Source organism: Carassius gibelio, chromosome B7 (genome assembly GCF_023724105.1).
Source record: "Carassius gibelio isolate Cgi1373 ecotype wild population from Czech Republic chromosome B7, carGib1.2-hapl.c, whole genome shotgun sequence".
Lineage (NCBI taxonomy): Eukaryota > Metazoa > Chordata > Actinopteri > Cypriniformes > Cyprinidae > Carassius > Carassius gibelio.
This window is the reverse complement of record NC_068402.1, coordinates 32,540,129-32,560,910: the sequence shown is the minus strand read 5'-3', so window position 1 is coordinate 32,560,910 and position 20,782 is coordinate 32,540,129. Positions and strand designations below refer to the sequence as shown.

The 20,782-nt window shown below is 37.0% G+C and overlaps 2 protein-coding genes across 9 annotated transcripts in view; both read right to left on the bottom strand.

Moving 5' to 3' along the window:
• The window catches only part of LOC127962466 (GRAM domain-containing protein 2A-like), a 29,597-nt gene extending 12,476 nt beyond the window's left edge, over positions 1 to 17,121 (bottom strand). Inside the window, exons 1-2 of one of the 6 annotated variants that reach the window (XR_008154591.1) lie at positions 16,956 to 17,121; positions 6,589 to 6,690 (exon numbers count right to left, since the gene is read on the bottom strand). Coding sequence is in view for 5 of the 6 variants with exons in the window: in XM_052562037.1 (XP_052417997.1) it covers positions 6,589 to 6,690; positions 16,956 to 17,053 (200 nt within the window). In the remaining variant the exon portion in view is untranslated. Of the gene's footprint in view, positions 1 to 6,588; positions 6,840 to 16,154; positions 16,402 to 16,955 lie in introns of those variants that run through there. The other 5 variants (XM_052562037.1, XM_052562035.1, XM_052562034.1 and 2 more) reach the window with 5 other exon arrangements.
• A 787-nt stretch (positions 17,122 to 17,908) lies between these two features.
• Positions 17,909 to 20,782, bottom strand: part of znf609b (zinc finger protein 609b) — a 59,748-nt gene continuing 56,874 nt past the window's right edge. For all 3 annotated transcript variants that reach the window (XM_052560975.1, XM_052560976.1, XM_052560977.1), the window contains one exon: positions 17,909 to 20,323. In XM_052560975.1, the coding sequence (XP_052416935.1) occupies positions 20,314 to 20,323 (10 nt within the window). In that variant the 3' untranslated portion in view covers positions 17,909 to 20,313. The remainder of the gene's footprint in view (positions 20,324 to 20,782) is intronic.

The following is a 20,782-nucleotide window of genomic DNA, read 5'->3' as shown; positions in this document are numbered from 1 at the left end:
ATGGTAAAAGCACAGTTTGTGAACTAGAAGGCATATTTTCCACCACAATATGTAATTTAGTTAGGATTAGCATAAAAACAGTCAGGTTAACCTCAGGATGAATTCGTGACAGACAAGCCGATGATCCGAATACACTCACGCTCAGGCCCGAGGCAGAGGGCCGTCCCATTACATAAAGCTTATGACTTTGACACACTAATAATGTTTCAAAAGAAGAGCTCAAGACAGTCACGTGACACATGAAATTGATTTGTGCACAAACTGATTTCTGTTAGACATATTGCTAACACTTTCTATAAAGCATGTATTTATAATACAGGGTTCTTATAATGTTAAAGCACATTTGTGGTTGTGTTACTTAGAGTATGATTATTTGTAACACACAATGAATACCATATTACATCTAAATAATCGATAACGGATTATAATGATATGATGATATGTACTAAATTATTGTGCAACAAAGGCAAGATACGGGACTTACAATAATTTATAAATATATGAAATATAATCCATTGTAATTTATGTGGATGCAAGGTGCTTATTGTGCTATAAATCATCATACTATTAAAAGCTATAACCACAAATTATTAAATACATTAAAACTGTTCTTATGCTTATTTATGAGCTGATACAACATATTATACGATTTTTTTTATAATGCATTATTAATTCATTATAATATCCTAAGAATTCCATTGTAATCTTTCATAAACATCGATGAGTTTTGTTAGGAAACAGCTGATCACTTAAGCAATCAATGTGCTTACAATTAAACATTCATTTTTGAGTGAGTTATATTTTGACATTACAACAAAACAAATGTTGTTTTATAAAAAAATAAAAAATAAAAAAAGTAATTGAGAATTGTTTTTATTTTAATTTTATTTTTATGGTGTCTGTAGAATTCCTCAATGGCCGGTCTGTTAAAAATTTTGCAGCAAAATTGATTGCTCATTGCCCAGTTGTTGAGTTGAGCTTGGTAACTAATGGGTTACAGGTTTGACATGTCAACTTTTGGCTCCACCGGGACCACAAGTATATCTGTCCAGTGGTCTAACCGGTTGGGACACCTGGTGTACTTGACCTTTAAAACTACTCTTCTGCAGTGGGAAGGGAACGTCCTGTAAGTTTCACCGGAAAAACTTCAATGACAGTCAAGAATGAAATAATGACAACTAAGGACATCACAGGCTATCAGAAATCAGATTACAAAATGATCAGTCATTCTGGACTCTAACACTCTGTATTGTACGGCCCCTAAGAGGAAGAGCTGTGGGAACACAGGCACGTGTCCAAGAGTGCAGCAGAGAGTCCTCTGGCACAAACACACATCTCACTGTGCTGCTGCTGACAGGACAAATGCATCTGTTATGCTTTTACCATCATTCAGCATAACAGGGAACACCACTACACCCACACTCGTGAACAGAAACATCTTTCTTTTCACACATCATTGTTGCCGAGAAGATAATATTATGTCCCCTTAGGCCGCTGCTGTTATTGCTGCACTGTGCTGCTGTATCCAATAAAAACGAGCATCCGAGTCTATTATAGATGATTCTATATTCCTTTTGTCGCCATTTCAACAGAGAAACAATGCCTCATGTAGCGCTGAGTGAGCTGCAAACATTTGCGTGCTTTAATTAAATAATAAAACCAAATAGAAATGGCCAGCAGTATCTCAGTAGTGTGTGAAATACAATATGCTGTGTGAAGTGGGGGTTTGTTTTAGAGCAAGATGTCATGTGGTTTCCTGTGTGGCAAGTTAGTCGTGACCGTGTTCAGAGTGGCATTCTACTCACTCAATGTGAAGAAAATGGTGTGCAGAAAATACCAATTGTCTGTACACGGTATGCATGTAAGTCATAGGTGTATTTGTAGTTTTTAAAATGTACTGTCTTTTGCCTTGGATGAAAAATAAATCGAAGAACATCAGATACACAACAACTGTGCATTTCCCCTCTCTTCATAACTTCTTGCCTTTGTCAGTACATGTCAATGTTATTACAGCCAAAATTACTTACTATATGCACATACTTTAAAGGAGTAGTTCACCCAAAAAAGAAAATGATGATTATTATTATTATTTTTAACATACCTTTATACGTCTCCACTTAAGAACTGTATGACTTTCTTTCTTCTGTGGAACATAAAATAATATATTTTGAAAACTATTCATGCAGTCGACATATTATCTTATTCATTTGTTCCACAGAAGTCTGGAACAACATAACAGTGAGTAAATAAAAACAGAATTTTCATTTTTGGGTGTGCTGTCCCTTTAATCATGCACATTGAGCTATAATATTAGTGAACTCTAGTATAGTGCTTTAAAATAATCTGTCTACCGTCTTGTACGAACTTATTTCAAAGTTTTAGCCGAGGTCCTGTCTGTTGGCAAATCTGCATATTGTGTTTGAGAGCAATGGCCATTGGCTATTGCTCCTGAATATTTATATATAATGTATAATATATATATATAATGTATTTTGTAGCTCTAATAGTACTTAGGCAAAGAAATCTCACTAACAAATAAAATTCTCAAGCTACCCATTATGTAAATGAGTGTTTCTTCATCAGAACAGATTTGGAGGGGAATGGTTCCTGTGAGAATCTTTCAGGGCAACGAATCCTCTGAATTGAATGGGTGCCGTCAGAATGAAAGCTGAAACAGCTGATAAAAACATCACAGTAATCAACATGACTCTAGTCCATCAGTTAATGTCTTGTAAAATGAAAAGCTGCATGTTTGTAACAAACAAATCCATCATTTAGGTGTTTTAACTTTATAGCTTCTGGCCAAAATATGAGTCCATAATTCATAATAATGCTTCCTCAGTGAAAAAGCCCATTCCATGTTATTCTTTAACATCAAAATCCACCAATATATTTGTTTAGAACTGTTTTTGCTTGTAAGCAACTAGAAAACTATAAAAACACAGCTTTTCACTTCACAAGACGTTAACTGATGGACTGGAGTCGTGTGGATTATTGTGATGTTTTTATCAGCTATTTGAACACTCATTCTGATGGCACCCTTTCACTGCAGAGGATTTATTGGTGAGCAAATGTACCAGTCAAATGTAATGCTGTATTTCTTCAAATCTGCTCCAATGAATCCCATCATCTTGGTTGGTCTGAGTAAATTTACACCATTTTTTTTAAATAGGCTTGGCTCTGGTGTCATGGCATATACATGCCATCTTTAAAGACAACTGTGTCTAAAATTAAGAACAATTCATTCAGCAGCCTCAAACTACTTTTAAATTCAAGTTTCTCTTTGTTATTTAAGCATAGTTATATAATAATTCTGCTTGCAGATACCTTAAAAATGACAGAAAGGTAGAGCGATAATACAACTGCTGTGTGTTTTGTGCTATCCAGACATGAGTCAGGCGCTCTTATTATGCTAGGCTCAGGCACTGTGTTGACTGCAGCATGTCATGGTTGCACTGCCTGCGGAGGTGGAGAGTTACCAGACTGGCAGGGTGTCTGTGTGCCCTTGGCTGAGCTTCTGCATAGGCAGACTGATTAACAGCCAAACTGCATCTAGAGCCAGAAAGGCAATATGTCCCAGCGGTAGTGTACAGTCAATAATTCATCTAGAAGCGAGTAAAAGGGGACAAAGATCGTCAAACATGGATTTTTACAGAGGAAACACGATACAGCCTTTGCGATACTGAGCTGTTCGGTCATTCTGCCCTGTGGACGTCAGCTGTCTGAACAGAACAGATGACAGTGTGAGCACATGATACAGTGCTCAACTAAACCCCATCTGGAAACATTCCTACAATTACACTCCGCCACAGAACAGACTTATATAAGAAGTGCACTACACATATTATAGAAAGTTCAATACAAATTCTTAAATTAGTGAATCTTAAAGGAATAGTTTAACCAAATTTGCTGAAAATGTACTCCCCCTCAGGCCATCCAAGATTTAGACGAGGAATTTAGCTTTAAATCACTTTCTCACCAATAAATCATCTGCAGTGAATGGGTGCCGTCCAAACAGCTAGTAAAAACATCACAATATTCCACAATTAATCAGCACAACATTTATCTACTAATTAACCTGTTGTGAACTTAAAAGATGAATATTTTGCTGGCAGAAATAGTCCATAATACATAATAATGCTTTCTCCAGTGGAAAAAGTCCATCCCGATTGTCCTCTTACTCATATTTGTTTAGAACTGTTTTGGAATGTTTTCACATGTAAACAATGCTTGATGTTTTCATATTTCCCTCCTGATTCAGACAAGATTTTTTCGAGAAAGCAATACTGTGGAAAGAGTACTCATTTAAAGTTAAAAAGTTTTAAAGGGTTAGTTCACCCGAGAATTAAAATGTGTCCATCTTCTACTTACTCTCAAAGCATCCTGTGTGTGACTTTCCTCTTTCAGAATAATCCAATCGGAGTTATATAAAAAATTGTCCTTGCTCTTACAAGCCTTTCAATGGGGATAAGCGGGTGTTTGTTGTCATCAATTCAGAAGACGTAAAAAAAAAAGCGCATCTGTAATAAAACGTTCCTCACGAGGCTCCGGGGGGTGAATAAAGACCCTAAAGTAAGGAATCTTTGTTTCCTTTGCTCCCACATTTCCCAGCGGCATGCGCTCGACGCATACCTCTTCCATCTTCCTCCTGCACATCTTACTTTTCCCAACAGTCAGCAGAAGTGAGAGAAAAATGTGTTTATTACATTTGAAAATCTGGATATTTATCTTACAAAAAAGCATGGATTCCCTATTAGGGGGCCTTTATTACCCCCCAGAGCTGTATGAGGGATGTTTTATTACAGATGCGTGCACTTTATTTCATGTCTTCTGAACAGTTGACAACAAACACCTGCTTACACCCATTGAAAAGCTTGGATTGGATTCTGAAAGAGGAAAGTCACACACACCTAGGATGCTTCGAGGGTGAGTAGAAGAGGGACGAATTTTCATTCTCGGGTGAACTAACCCTTTAATGATGGATTTGTTTATTGCAAACATGAAACTTTTTACCTCACAGGATGTTAAATTGATGAACTGATGGAATCGTGTGCATTACTTGTGGATTATTGTGATGTTTTTATCATGTCTTATTTGAACTTTCATTTTGGCGGCACCCATTCACTGCAGAGGATCTATTGGTGAGCAGTTGTTATAAAGCTACATTTATTCACATCTGTCCCCACGAAGAAACAAATTTGGATGACCTGCAGTTGAATAAATATTCAGCATATCTCATTTTGGGGTGAACTATCTGAAGTGTTTATTATTATTATTATTATTATTATTATTATTATTATTATTATTATTTTCTAATAAGGCTTAGGCTTAAAGGCTTAACAATACATTTGAAATCTAATATAAATTTTGCCTAGGAACAGATTTCAAACAAAAATTTCAAATGACCTTTTTTAGATTAAAATTTTTCATCACTGCATAACACATAGATTTATGTCAGGTTGGATGAACTTACCATCAGTAATAAGTGTGACCAGATTTCTGACTTGGTACCACATCAATGTTAAGCATACAGCTGAAAGACTGAAGTTTACCATATGTTTTTCAAAACAAAACAGTAAGAGTAGATCATAATAAAATGAGAGCTATCTGTGAACATGCTTTACAGTAAAAATCATATTTCCTATCGTGGCTTAGTCTGGGAAGTCATGGCCTAGTGGTTAGAGAGTTAGACTCCTAACCCTAAGGTTGTGGGTTTGAGTCTTGGGCTGGCAATACCACGACTGAGGTGCCCTTGAGCAAGGCACTGAACCACAACTGCCCCCCATGTGTGTGTTCGCGGTGTGTGTGTGTTCACTGCTGTGTGTGTGCACATTGGATGGGTTAAATGCAGAGCATGAATTCTGAGTATGGGTCACCATACTTGGCTGTATGTCATGTCACTTATCATAAGATGGTATTATATAGAAAGGACAGCTGATAAGTGATTGTATTAAATCTACAGGCTGCAACAATATAATTTTTTTTGTTGTTGTTGTGTATGAATTATATGTTAACAGTGTAAAAGAATAATAAAAAATATAATTTATCATATATATATATATATATATATATATATATATATATATATATATATATATATATATATATATATATATAATAAATAATTAAACAAACATTAAAAGCCTTTTGTTTACTTAAGACCAGATAAAGGAAGTGAAGCAAAACCAGATTCTGTAGAAAAGAGTGAAGTGATGTTTCCTTCTGAGAGTGTGTCACTTCTTGTCTTGACCATTTCTTATGACTTCCTGGTCACAAAAGCTCATCTATTTTCTAAATCATTTGTACTGTGTAGGGTCAAAGTGACACTGACGCCTAACTGAAGCATCTTATGACTGTGGGGAAAACCCAAACCTTCCAGGACAGAACAGGCTAACAGAAAGACCTTCTGACTCAGCCAGAAGTCGAAGCGTAGACACTCTTGATGTAAGACAACAGTTTTACCAGCTATGCCAAGAAGCCACACACTTTCATCAATCACTAAAATACTTTAAACTTTCAAAATAGTTTAAAACCAGATTATATAAAGGCGAAGCTGAGTCTACCTTTACCAGTCAAGTCATAACTTGCCTGAAGTGCATGTCATCGTCCTTTGAGGGCTCTGACTGATCGTGAGGCGTTAGGAGCCCGACATCCTCAGCCTGATCCTGATGATCACTCATGGTCTTAAGCCTGCGACACACACAGACACACAGAACAACACGTCACACACACTTCTAATGAGCCAACAAGAAAATTCAGTCTTTTCCCACTGCTATTTCAAGAATACAATTAAAAAGGTGTGATAAATGGACCACTGCTGCACTGAATGTTGCTCGGGCCTCTTCTCTCCCTTGTTATTTTTAATTGGGAAGCTTCATTAGGATGTAGTTTAAGTCATCTGTGTGTGCACTGACAGACTGTTTCCTGTTTTTGAAGGTCACACCATTTGATCCGCTGCTTAATGCACCCCTGGAGAATTAATGCATGCTATACTGTACGTCACACATATGCAGCTGGTGTACTGCACCTCCAAATCACTTAACTAGCAGTTATCCTGCTGACAGAATGCTAAACGCATCTACAGGACAGAAATGAGAGGAGGGCTTGTTTTTAAAAATACAAAGAGAAATACACAGACAAGAGGATTAAACAGCCAATGCATGATAATTGTAAAGAGATGACAGTTAACAGTTAAACACTAATGTTTCATGGGCTTTAAGGGATCATATCATACATATTTTGTTATTAATATATTCTTCATTATAATTCAGTTTTTTCATGACCCTTTTTTCACTCTTTCTGATCCTTAGAATGAAGGGTATTTTGTGCTGCGGTGCCTTAAAAAAAGCTTTCCCTTCACACGGCAAGTTTTGCTGTTATATTATACTTTATAATAATTCTTGTCAAATGAACTCCGATCTGTTCTCTAATGAAATCCATGACTTCATAAAAAAAAAAAGCAGAATATGTCATGTAAATAAACCATGTTTTAGTGATGACATGCTATTGTGAGTAATTGCAGGGGGCCACAGGATGATTTAAAATAGACAAAATATTAACTAAAATCGAGATGTGATCTGACATCATATTTCTTATTTTAATTTGTTTCATAAGGTTGTTTCAGTAAGAGTTCCCACAGCTTTGGAAAACCTGGATATATGAGCTAAATTTTACACCTGTGATTTCTACACCTGTAAAAGTAATTGAAATCAAAGTTAACAAAAACTCAAATTAAAATCATAAAAAAAAACAAGTGTGTCTTTAGCAAGGTAATAAAGCAACATTTCTCATTTTTCACTATCTGAAACACTTCAGATAGTTCACCCCAAAATGAGATATGCTGAATATTTATTCAACTAAAAAACTAAAATAAAACTAAAATGAAATACTTAATCAAATAAGACTAAAAAGTAAACTTTAATTTAAAAAAATTATAAACATGTTTAAAATGGTTAATAATAAAAATTACAAAACGCACAACAAAATTACTGAATCTTAACTCTTAAAAAAGAAAATATAAAAATAAAATCGATTTAAAAAAACAAAATATCAGGAAAATAACACTGATGGAAATTTATTAAATTAAATATTTTAAAAATATAATTTTTATATCAACCTGTAATAACTTATACCTGGTAAAAACAGAAAAAAATAGCTATTTAAAAAATAGTGAAATTAAAAACACCTATATCCTGTGCTCACAGATGACTAGAAAATGCATGTAAAGAACAACATTTTCTTGTTCTTCTATTTTAACTCATATATAAAATAGAAGAATCCTGCACACTGCTATTGCTTGCAAATTAATTTTAATGCAACATTTCAGTCATGCGACCTTTATCAGGTATTTGTTTTCATAAACAAACAAACAATTTAATTTTAATTGATGATATTAACTAATATAGGCCAAATTGTTTTATTTTCATATACTATTAGCTTCTGTGGGTGGTCTGGAGTCAAAAAGATTGATAACCACTGATGTACATTATAGTGTACATTATTGGCACTCTGATAAACATGTCACAACTACATTTCTGAAGAAATTTCAGGGGAAGCCATGCTTTACATTTAATCTTAAAAGGAATCACCATTGCAGTGCAGGCCAGACATGTAAACAGCCAATCATGTGTTGCTGTATACATCTGTCTGGTGAAGAGCTTCAGCAGATCCTATAGCTCCGGGTTCTGAACGTTTGTTTTCATATTATGACCTATTTTATTTGATGATATGAAGCCTTTAATAATGACAGACCTGTCCTAAATGTGGAAGGTTAATCAGGGCCCTTCTTTCTCGCTATATTAGTGCGTGTTTACTGGGCTGTAACATTATGGAGGGATTTTTGGGTCAAATTATAAACGAAAAGTCTAAAACTAAAAGTCTTAAACCAAAACTAAAAATCTAAATTTGAAACTTAAAGTCCAAGTCGAAAATTTATTTGGTATTTAGGATTGGGCATTTGGTATTTAGGATAGGGCATTTTGTATTTAGGATTGGGCATTTTCTATTTAGGGTTGGGCATTTGGTCATTTAGCCATTTAGGATTTAGGATTGGGCATTTGGGGATTTAGGATTGGGAATTTGGTATTTAGGATTGGGAATTTGGTATTTAGGATTGGGCATTTAATCATTTAGCCATTTAGGATTGAGGATTGGGGATTTGGGGATTTAGGATTGGGCATTTGAGGATTGAGGATTGGGGAGTGTATGCAAATTAGGAGGCGTGGCCCAAATACTGGAGGCTGGGTTTGAAATGGCTGGTGCGCAGAGGCACCTTATGGACAGCAGAGGGAGCTCCCAGTGCTAAGGAACACACTGTAATGAAACCAAACGGAGCAAGTGAGCGGCTTGAGCGAGGACTGTGTGATAACTTCAACTTAATGACAGCTTTGTAACATTTGTGGCCTCAAACACAAAGTCACCAGTGAAAGGAGTGCTATCGTTCTGACGACGAAAAAGCAGCAGACAGACAGTGCAGCAGGTAAGATGCTAACATTAGCTACTAGTTATATAAGCTGATATTGCTAACATGCTTTAATAGGGTATTATTATATTGGGACATGCTGCCTTCTTTTTTAAACTGCGCTTAACCCCTCTGACATTAGTAGATACACTCCTTTCACATTGCCACTAGATGGTCTTGTTTATGTTTTTTTCTTTTTTTTTTTTTGCTATATAGTATTTTATTAAGATTGTAAGAGAAAAGAAATTAGGCTTGTTCGACTTGAACCGGCGCTGCACACTGCAAGACCGATCGGTTTATGACATCAAAGTACTGCGAGAGCGATTCAAAAGCATAAGGAGCGTCTACTCTCTTTGATGTCATATGTCGTGTGTGTATGTATGTATGTGTGTATATGTATATACAGTCTTGTTCAAAATAATAGCAGTACAATGTGACTAACCAGAATAATCAAGGTTTTTAGTATATTTTTTATTGCTACGTGGCAAACAAGTTACCAGTAGGTTCAGTAGATTGTCAGAAAACAAATGAGACCCAGCATTCATGATATGCACGCTCTTAAGGCTGTGCAATTGGGCAATTAGTTGAAAGGGGTGTGTTCAAAAAAATAGCAGTGTCTACCTTTGACTGTACAAACTCAAAACTATTTTGTACAAACATTTTTTTTTCTGGGATTTAGCAATCCTGTGAATCACTAAACTAATATTTAGTTGTATGACCACAGTTTTTTAAAACTGCTTGACATCTGGGTGGCATGGAGTCAACCAACTTGTGGCACCTCTCAGCTGTTATTCCACTCCATGATTCTTTAACAACATTCCACAATTCATTCACATTTCTTGGTTTTGCTTCAGAAACAGCATTTTTGATATCACCCCACAAGTTCTCAATTGGATTAAGGTCTGGAGATTGGGCTGGCCACTCCATAACATTAATTTTGTTGGTTTGGAACCAAGACTTTGCCCGTTTACTAGTGTGTTTTGGGTTATTGTCTTGTTGAAACAACCATTTCAAGGGCATGTCCTCTTCAGCATAGGGCAACATGACCTCTTCAAGTATTTTAACATATGCAAACTGATCCATGATCCCTGGTATGCGATAAATAGGCCCAACACCATAGTAGGAGAAACATGCCCATATCATGATGCTTGCACCTCCATGCTTAACTGTCTTCACTGTGTACTGTGGCTTGAATTCAGAGTTTGGGGGTCGTCTCACAAACTGCCTGTGGCCCTTGGACCCAAAAAGAACAATTTTACTCTCATCAGTCCACAAAATGTTCCTCCATTTCTCTTTAGGCCAGTTGATGTGTTCTTTGGCAAATTGTAACCTCTTCTGCACATGCCTTTTTTTTAACAGAGGGACTTTGCGGGGGATTCTTGAAAATAGATTAGCTTCACACAGACGTCTTCTAACTGTCACAGTACTTACAGGTAACTCCAGACTGTCTTTGATCATCCTGGAGGTGATCATTGGCTGAGCCTTTGCCATTCTGGTTATTCTTCTATCCATTTTGATGGTTGTCTTCCGTTTTCTTCCACGTCTCTCTGGTTTTGCTCTCCATTTTAAGGCATTGGAGATCATTTTAGCTGAACAGCCTATCATTTTTTGCACCTCTTTATAGGTTTTCCCCTCTCTAATCAACTTTTTAATCAAAGTACGCTGTTCTTCTGAACAATGTCTTGAACGACCCATTTTCCTCAGCTTTCAAATGCATGTTCAACAAGTGTTGGCTTCATCCTTAAATAGGGGCCACCTGATTCACACCTGTTTCTTCACAAAATTGATGACCTCAGTGATTGAATGCCACACTGCTATTTTTTTGAACACACCCCTTTCAACTAATTCAACTAATTGCCCAATTGCACAGCCTTAAGAGCGTGCATATCATGAATGCTGGGTCTCATTTGTTTTCTGAGAATCTACTGAACCTACTGGTAACTTGTTTGCCACGTAGCAATAAAAAATATACTAAAAACCTTGATTATTCTGGTTAGTCACATTGTACTGCTATTATTTTGAACAATACTGTATAACACAACTCATAAAAAAAAAAAAAAAAACAAGGTTAGGAAACAGTAAAGGCAGCATGAAGGCCAGTGACGATGTAACAGCAGGGTTTTTGTGCAGTGTAAAAAGGACCGCAATATATTGTTATATTATACTCTGACATCGTCTTAACGTGTTTATGTGGTGACTTTGCTGCTTCCAGCTGATATTCTGCTAGTCACTTGCAGTCCGTGCCATTGGGTCACTAACATATTGTCTTGTGTGGAAAGGTTTAACCATCACAGCTAACACTGTAGTTCAGTGTTCACAATCAAAACATTTTAATAATTCAAAAATAAACACAAAACAGCACATCAGCCCCTCACGGACGACTGGTGCGCACAAAATAAAAAGCAAACATAAAATAATGGCCCAGGCCTGCTCCTCTCTCGTCCTTCACTATAGTCGCTCCAGTTTTATTTCCTTCCATCTCCTCCGTGGGACTCGATACCGGCGGTGGGGCCGCAGGTGTAGCTCATCTCCAATCACTACACCTGGCCTCACTCCTGTTCCCCACGCCTCTCGGCCCCGCCCCACTCGCCACAGACCTATAATTACATGAATTTATTTTGTTTGTTATATCTTTAAATTACCTTCTGTACTTTTCTGTTCTCCCTGTAATTATTGTTGTGGTGCCTGATTTCCCCCATAAAAATCTTGACTAGTAACTAACACTTTATTGTCTTTCTTAGTAGTGTAGTAAAGCAAAATACAGGCATGTTACAGTTAATTAATCTCAATCAAGGACTTCCCTTTTTATCAAAAATGTTCAGTGTCTTGTCTTCTGTGAGCATATATATATGCATTTTGTCAGGAGAGGACTACAAGGAGAAGGGTAGTTTGTCAAAGACAAAGTCTTCCGGTCTGTTGGGGGGCTGAATTACTGTAGTTGTGCTGTATCTTGGACATGCCCTGGTTCTCCTTAAAATAATCTAGACAATACTTCCACAGTTTCACAATAAAGTTGAACACCGTAGTCACGTTGCTCTGTGCTTGGTTGAGGTAAAAGGGCAAAGTCTGCTTCAGTAAGCTGCCTTGGAAGCTCAGTCTCTGGAATGTCAAGATGAGTGTCCACCCCTGCTGCACTTGGTCCACTCCAGTCAGTCCCATATTCTTCACTTCATTTACAAGGTCATATATATAAGAACTAAGAGGAGAAAATAAACTACAATACTTGAGAATAAAGTGCCAATGTGTCTGAGTGAGTGAAAAAGTCTGGAGTCTAGTGGTGTTTTTACAGAATGAGCCGTAGCTTGGCTGTGACCTAGTGAGCACTTCTGGAAACACTGCAGCAAATCTCTGACCCAAAGCTGTGACAACAAGTGGTCCTTCATGTCCAGGTGAAACATCTGCAAGAATCATGACAAGTCAGTGGTTGGGTTATATATTGTTATAAGAAAAGTTACTGAAACATGGCCTTAACGGTTCAACAGTCCCCTCTAGTTCTTTGGTCCTGTTTGACTTCAGGTGAGTAGCACAACACTGAACTACAGTGTTAGCTGTGATGGTTAAACCTTTCCACACAAGACAATATGTTAGTGACCCAATGGCACGGACTGCAAGTGACTAGCAGAATATCAGCTGGAAGCAGCAAAGTCACCACATAAACACGTTAAGACGATGTCAGAGTATAATATAACAATATATTGCGGTCCTTTTTACACTGCACAAAAACCCTGCTGTTACATCGTCACTGGCCTTCATGCTGCCTTTACTGTTTCCTAACCTTGTTTTTTTTTTTTTTTTTTTTTTTTTTATGAGTTGTGTTATATATACATATACACACATACATACATACACACACGACATATGACATCAAAGAGAGTAGACGCTCCTTATGCTTTTGAATCGCTCTCGCAGTACTTTGATGTCATAAACCGATCGGTCTTGCAGTGTGCAGCGCCGGTTCAAGTCGAACAAGCCTAATTTCTTTTCTCTTACAATCTTAATAAAATACTATATAGCAAAAAAAAAAAAAAAGAAAAAAACATAAACAAGACCATCTAGTGGCAATGTGAAAGGAGTGTATCTACTAATGTCAGAGGGGTTAAGCGCAGTTTAAAAAAGAAGGCAGCATGTCCCAATATAATAATACCCTATTAAAGCATGTTAGCAATATCAGCTTATATAACTAGTAGCTAATGTTAGCATCTTACCTGCTGCACTGTCTGTCTGCTGCTTTTTCGTCGTCAGAACGATAGCACTCCTTTCACTGGTGACTTTGTGTTTGAGGCCACAAATGTTACAAAGCTGTCATTAAGTTGAAGTTATCACACAGTCCTCGCTCAAGCCGCTCACTTGCTCCGTTTGGTTTCATTACAGTGTGTTCCTTAGCACTGGGAGCTCCCTCTGCTGTCCATAAGGTGCCTCTGCGCACCAGCCATTTCAAACCCAGCCTCCAGTATTTGGGCCACGCCTCCTAATTTGCATACACTCCCCAATCCTCAATCCTCAAATGCCCAATCCTAAATCCCCAAATCCCCAATCCTCAATCCTAAATGGCTAAATGATTAAATGCCCAATCCTAAATACCAAATTCCCAATCCTAAATACCAAATTCCCAATCCTAAATACCAAATTCCCAATCCTAAATCCCCAAATGCCCAATCCTAAATCCTAAATGGCTAAATGACCAAATGCCCAACACTAAATAGAAAATGCTCAATCCTAAATACAAAATGCCCTATCCTAAATACCAAATGCCCAATCCTAAATACCAAATAAATTTTCGACTTGGACTTTAAGTTTCAAATTTAGATTTTTAGTTTTGGTTTAAGACTTTTAGTTTTAGACTTTTCGTTTATAATTTGACCCAAAAATCCCTCCATATAACATCACAGGATAATTGCTAATCCATTCAGCCAAATCAACTTTAGCCTACAGGCACAGAAGCCTCTCTTAAAGACACACCGCCAATTTTTTGAAACCTGGCAATGACACGGATTACAAAATTGGCACATGCTGAAAAAAAGGCATGAGTGCTTGACAAGGAAGCAGTATTGCACATGTTTTGCAACTCTTCAGATACTATAAGCCACAAGCCATAGTAACTAAAGTGCTCAAAAATGAAATAAAAAACAATAGAAGAACTGCTGTAATTTGTTAATGTTAATGGTTTACAACAGGCAATGACGGGAGGTTGGCTGTATTCGTGTAAAGGGCCCTCAGGGGGGTTCACAGCAATAACAGAGAGGCAGCTGTACTGCAGGAGGCTAATGGGCCCTTTCTCATCTACATCTGCAGGCTGTAACTGCACCGCAGGCAGTTGACACACAAGAGAGCTTTCTGATGGATCCGTTGCAAGCCATCCACATTGTATTGTGAGGCCATGCAAGTTGGAAGACAACTCTGTGATGTTTTTTATTTTAGTAACAGTTAAACTTTCATTTTGAAAAAGCTGGAACCTGGAACACCTTCAAAAACATTTCACTTCCTCTGCCCTTATAAACATGATCATATTTTCTCTCAAAATACCCATGTTACTGCATTTATTGTTACTACTGTAAAACCATAAATTTGGTCACCTTATTTATGATTTTGGTTTTCTGGCAAAAAAAAAAAAAAGGTCATTTCTTGAAACACTAAACGCTCATATCTCATCTGGTGACATATGACTGTAAAGAACTGAGCAGATTCTCCCTGTGAGTGACCTACATTACCGTCTTAACTCAGTCTTAGCTCCTGAGGGCCTGCTCCACTGGCCTTTCCATTTATAAACGTTTCTACAAAGTTTGTATAGAGTGGATATGCTTCGACTAGTTAAAATGACTTGCAGAATGAAAATAATTCTGTTTAGTGTTTGGTACAGACTAAAAGGGGGGAAATGTATGGTGTTTCATTGAATAGTAAATCTGACTTTGTGTACACAGACGAGACTGCTTAAATTAAAACTGGTGTGATGTATAAGTTAAACAGGCTAAATCCATTTTATAGCAGACTAGACTTCTAAAACCACTAAAGCAAGCTTCTGAGCGAATTCCAAATGTAACACTTTAACTAACATAGTGTCAAATGATTTATTATTAATAATATTATATATATATATATATATATATATATATATATATATATATATATATATATATATATATATATATATATACACACATATACATATACATATATATGTATATATATGTATATATGTATATATATGTATATATGTATATATATATATATATGTATATATATATATATATATATGTATATATATATATATATATATATATATATATATATATATATATATATATATATATATATATATATATACATATAAATCGCATGCCGTTTACGACTGCCAAGCAAAGTGTCAACTTGGCACATTAACATAGCTAAAATTAATTTATATATTTGACAACGGCTTGTATGTGGCTCAGACTGGAACTAAAATTAGGATTTACTCTTGTGGAATGGGGTCAGTGCAAATCACTGTGAATTTATCGGCAGACAATTAAATCAAATTAATCAAAATTATAACCAAAAATCAAACTAATACGTATGCATCGATCTAACAAAATCCAATGAGTGAACAACAGCCATTCGAGTCTGTGCGCGCGCAAACAATATTTTGTGAATGTGAATACAAAACAGAAGACGTCACTACGTTCGCCGATATAGTGAGTTGAGGTTAGTTGACACGTACCTGACGGACAGGAGATATCCAAACCCTCGCTCGACGTATCCCATAGAGGTGTGTCAGTGTAACGAAAAAGCCATCATTAGCGGTGTTATAATAGTCTGAGCTCATAAAGAGTCATAAGTGTGATGATAGTGAGCGTTATGAAGAGTGATGTCTTATGAGAGCCGTAGCGTCAGCATTAGAGACTCGCGCTGTTATTAGGAAGCTTCAGGAAATCTCGCTGGATTTACTGCTCGGTATGAACGCACACACCTACATTATACAGACTGACTGACTTCATGAAGCAGTCATTTTCCTAGTCCAGCCACATTCGACAAGGGCTGACAAATTCTTATAAGCACAGGCGTGAGGAAATCAATCTGTATGGCTTGTGTTTAACATTTCACACGAGGGGTTGTATTTGATGTTTCATGTAACTTAGCCTACTATCAAAGACAACTAAAATTTGAAAAAGATGGTTATTTCATTTAGATTAAAAACCAAGATGTGCATGAACAAATGTACATAAAATATTGTGTAAATTGAGATGTTCACAGAGATCAAAACCAAAGTGAAATTGCACAAAATTTGGCAACTGCTAGCAATAAAGCACACAGAAGTACAGCCTAATGTGTTTGAGCTTGATCAGATGATGCAAGTTACACAGAGATCAGTTGAGCTTTTAATAGCTTAAAGTTCAGCATTAATAAAAGATACATTTATAGGCCAACAACCAGTACACATACTGGTATGCATCTGAGCAACAGATTAATTGAAAAACCTGAAAAACCAGGAGACTCTTAAGACATTGCACTGTGGCCTCACCGTTCACGGGTGCGACAGGTCCTGATGCTGTGACCATGGGGGCGTCTCTGTGGCTCAGGCCCCTCCGCCGAACTGGCTGCGTATATAGTGCATCCCATGAAATCCCAGATGTCCAATGCAGACTTGCTTAGCAGCAAGAAGAAAAGTCTACTTCCATGCCCTTGCAGGATATCTGAGGAAAAGTCATTGCCTCAGCATCTCCCTGCCTCCCTCCCCTCCCCCTCCCAGCAGCCATAATCAGATTTTACATTCACACTCCACAAAATCATCCCCGCATAATCTCCACTTCTGGATCACGTTGCACATAAACGCGCCTTTTGTTAGAGACAAAACACTTTACACAAGCTGAAAGGGCTTTATGGATCTTATACTCAGATGATTCAAAACAATGACCCTTTCAGACATTTCATTGTTGTCATATGACAGTCTAACAGCATTACAGAAAGTGAATTAAAATGCTAGGGATTTTGAATTTCATGCATCCAAGATATTAAACGGTGAAGCTTTTCCATTATTTCCAGCAACCGAAGAAAAAAGGCCTGCATATTTCATGGAAAATAATAATAAAAATACAAGTCGATGAAAATTCTGCAGTGCACATACAATTTTCTAGTGTTTCACTGACTAACCTTCATTGCATAACCTCAATAAAATGCTTTTTAAAAACCATTATCCAGAATTAATGAACAGTTGAGGAAAATTATTAAGATTTATATAGGGGGAATGAATAGATAATCAGAAATAACACGTCTAAAAAGACAAAAACATTGATACAGTGGAAGTGGGTGTCCTCTAGTGGTAACTGGATCTTACAGTGTTCAGTATGATCATTTACCTGGAAAAAGGTCTTATGCAATACATAAAATGATAAGATAACAAAAACCTTTTTTGTCAAATCTAAAATGAAAAGATGTTTTAGTGATTATAAGAAGAGAGCCACGCAAGGACAGATGTGATTGTCTCATAAAAAGATTTATTTGATTTTTTTTGCCTAAATGTACAAAGGCAAGTTACAGTATTGTATAAAAAAAAATGTGGTAATGTACACTTTACATAAGAGAAACAGTCCAAAAACCAAAAAAAAAAAAGAACAGGAGGAATTGGGTGATACAGCCAAAATATATATAAAACAAATCCAAACAAAGCCATTAAAAAAAAATGTAAACATTCTTTAAGTACCGGGGCCTGATACTTGAACATAAATTGTCTTTTGAGAAACACTTGGGATGAAGCTCATCGTGTAAATGACGCTAAGAATGAAATAGTGCACTGCATCCCCTTTCCAACAAATCACAGCGTGTCAACTGAGCACCATTTGAAATTAGCACTGACGATTTTCATGATCTGTATTGAGAATCTCTCTTAACGGCCAAAAACCATGAGATAAAAAATCTTCCAAACTCGTTACAATTCATAAAGTTGTTCTGTGTGGCTCAAACATCCCAATGTACCTAATATCAAATGGCATATTGATGAATATATTAGATGTGTAACTTAAAGCTAATTTCTCTCAGTATTCAGTGTACCATGGTGCTTTACTGCTGCTGTTGCTTTTTTTCATTGTGACTTTACACATGAGAGGGAGTGCATGAGCCAACGTAATCCTCCAAACACCTGTCTTGCGTCTCTCATTCCAACAGAGCCTGTTAAAATCTACCTGCTCGAATCACTTCGTGTGAAAATATGACCTAAAATCAGCAGCAGGCGATCAGGAGAGCGGTGTCTAATTGAGATTTTGGATTGAGAGACTCCCAAGCCTCATTTAAGAGTTTAATGGGCCTAGTGAATGTTTAAAAACCAGCAAGCATTGTGACAGCAAACCAATACGAAGCTATGGAAGGTAAAGCAGAGGACAACATCGAAGAGGAAGAGCGACAGATATCAAAACAAAAAGTTATCAGATGGTTTCTTGATTGCATTTAAAAGAGTTCCTCTGTACATCATATACAGACATCACATAGTGTGTGCAACAGCGTTTGGTGCGAAACCAAAGTTTGCTTTGCCTGAGGAGACACTGTTTAACGTCACATGTCTAGTGCTATAGTTTACACCATGCTGGACGACACATGAAATACACAGAGCATGATGGGCTATGAAAGCATGTTCGGGTCAAACGCTCACTTGGTTTCATAAAACACGCTGGAGTTACCACAACACTTCCACAATAAGTGTTCAGGGATAGAGCGGCCCCATGCAAGAACTTCAGAACAATTAGAACAAAACTACTGGGCCTCTGGTGTCACGCACCCCATAGAGCTGCAGCAAAACGGCCAGCACATAAGCGCCTCTCTAAAAGATCTTACTATAACGGTCACGTTAACAAACATCCATTTTTTAAGAACCATAGCGATCGGAAATTCTGTTCGCGATGAGGTAAGGTAGCCAAGACGGGAACGAGGATATTCGGTTTCAAGTTGAAGGATAACCAAGTGGAATCGAAGAGAATTCCCTGGAGTAAACAAACCTCGGCCACTGACTGTAACGGAACAGTGCTCGCTGAAATTATATATGTCGCAAATGATTCTGGAAGTGAAACGTTTCGCTGAAAGCAGTTGTGTGAGGGCAGTCATGCGTCGTAAACACTTTCCTTGATTTGCTTGTCCACGAGAGGCTGGATGTTAATGCTTAAAAACAGCATGATGTGACCGGAACACAGTACAGTTGAACTTTTTTATTTATTTATTTTTGAAAAAAAGTAGATTAATTATTAATTAAAAGTAAATTGATGTCATGCTCTTTAGAAGGAACCATTCTGATAAAAGTAAAGAGAGAAATGGAAAAAGGAAAAAAGAGAGCAGTCTTGAGGCATGTGGCGATGAGAACCTTTTAGGAACCACTGGCAGAAAGACAGTTCTGAGACAATGCTAGATAATATCTGCAGCTTTCACTGGTGGGATCTAGAGAACAACCTTTTAAAAACCGTGGGTCAAACTGATTTTTTTTTTTTTTTTCAGTGAGGATGTCAACTAAAATAAAAAAGGGAAACAACTTTAGTTATCTCAGTGTGATAAAACAATTTTCAGTCTTTGTGTTCTTATGTCCCCTCGAGCCCTTGCCTCTTGTCTGGCCACAGCCTGCATCGGGTGAGTGGAATGACAGTCCCTGCTTTTCATCATCCCTCACTAGTTCACAGGCACAGTTCAGTGGCCAGCTGGGCTTTGAGCAGGGCAGGATGGCTTTGAACCTGGTCTCACAGTCTGTAGTGGGGTAAGAGGTACAGATACTAGGAAAACATCAATCTGCCACACATTCCGGCAGAAAAACTATAGCAACACCATTCAACTGATGTCTAAATGAACTCCATATACTTCCCCATGTGATCCAGTCACATGATTATTTGTGAAGAAGGGCGAGACAATCAGGTTTCCCTAAAGAAAGAGAGAAAACACAAAAACACGCTGGTTATAATAAAGAATATGGTATGATATCTCTGATTTCGTTAACTTTTATAAATGCAAATATAGTCTTATACTTTAAATATGCACATATACAGTGGGGCTCAAAAGTTTGGGCACCCCTTGCAGAAACTGTGAAAATAGAAGTAATTTTCAAAAAATTAGAGAGATCATACTAAATGCATGTTATTTTTTATTTAGTACTGTCCTGAGTAAGATATTGTACATAAAAATATATTAACATTTAGTCCACAAGACAAAATATTGCTGAAATTATTAAAATACATGGACATTTGAGGCACTCGAACACAACTATTAAAAAAGATTCAAACATTCACTGATGCTCCAGAAGGAAACAAGATGCATTAAGAGCTGAGGGGTGAAAACTTTTGGAATTTGAAGATCAAGGTAAATTGTACTTCATTTGTGTAC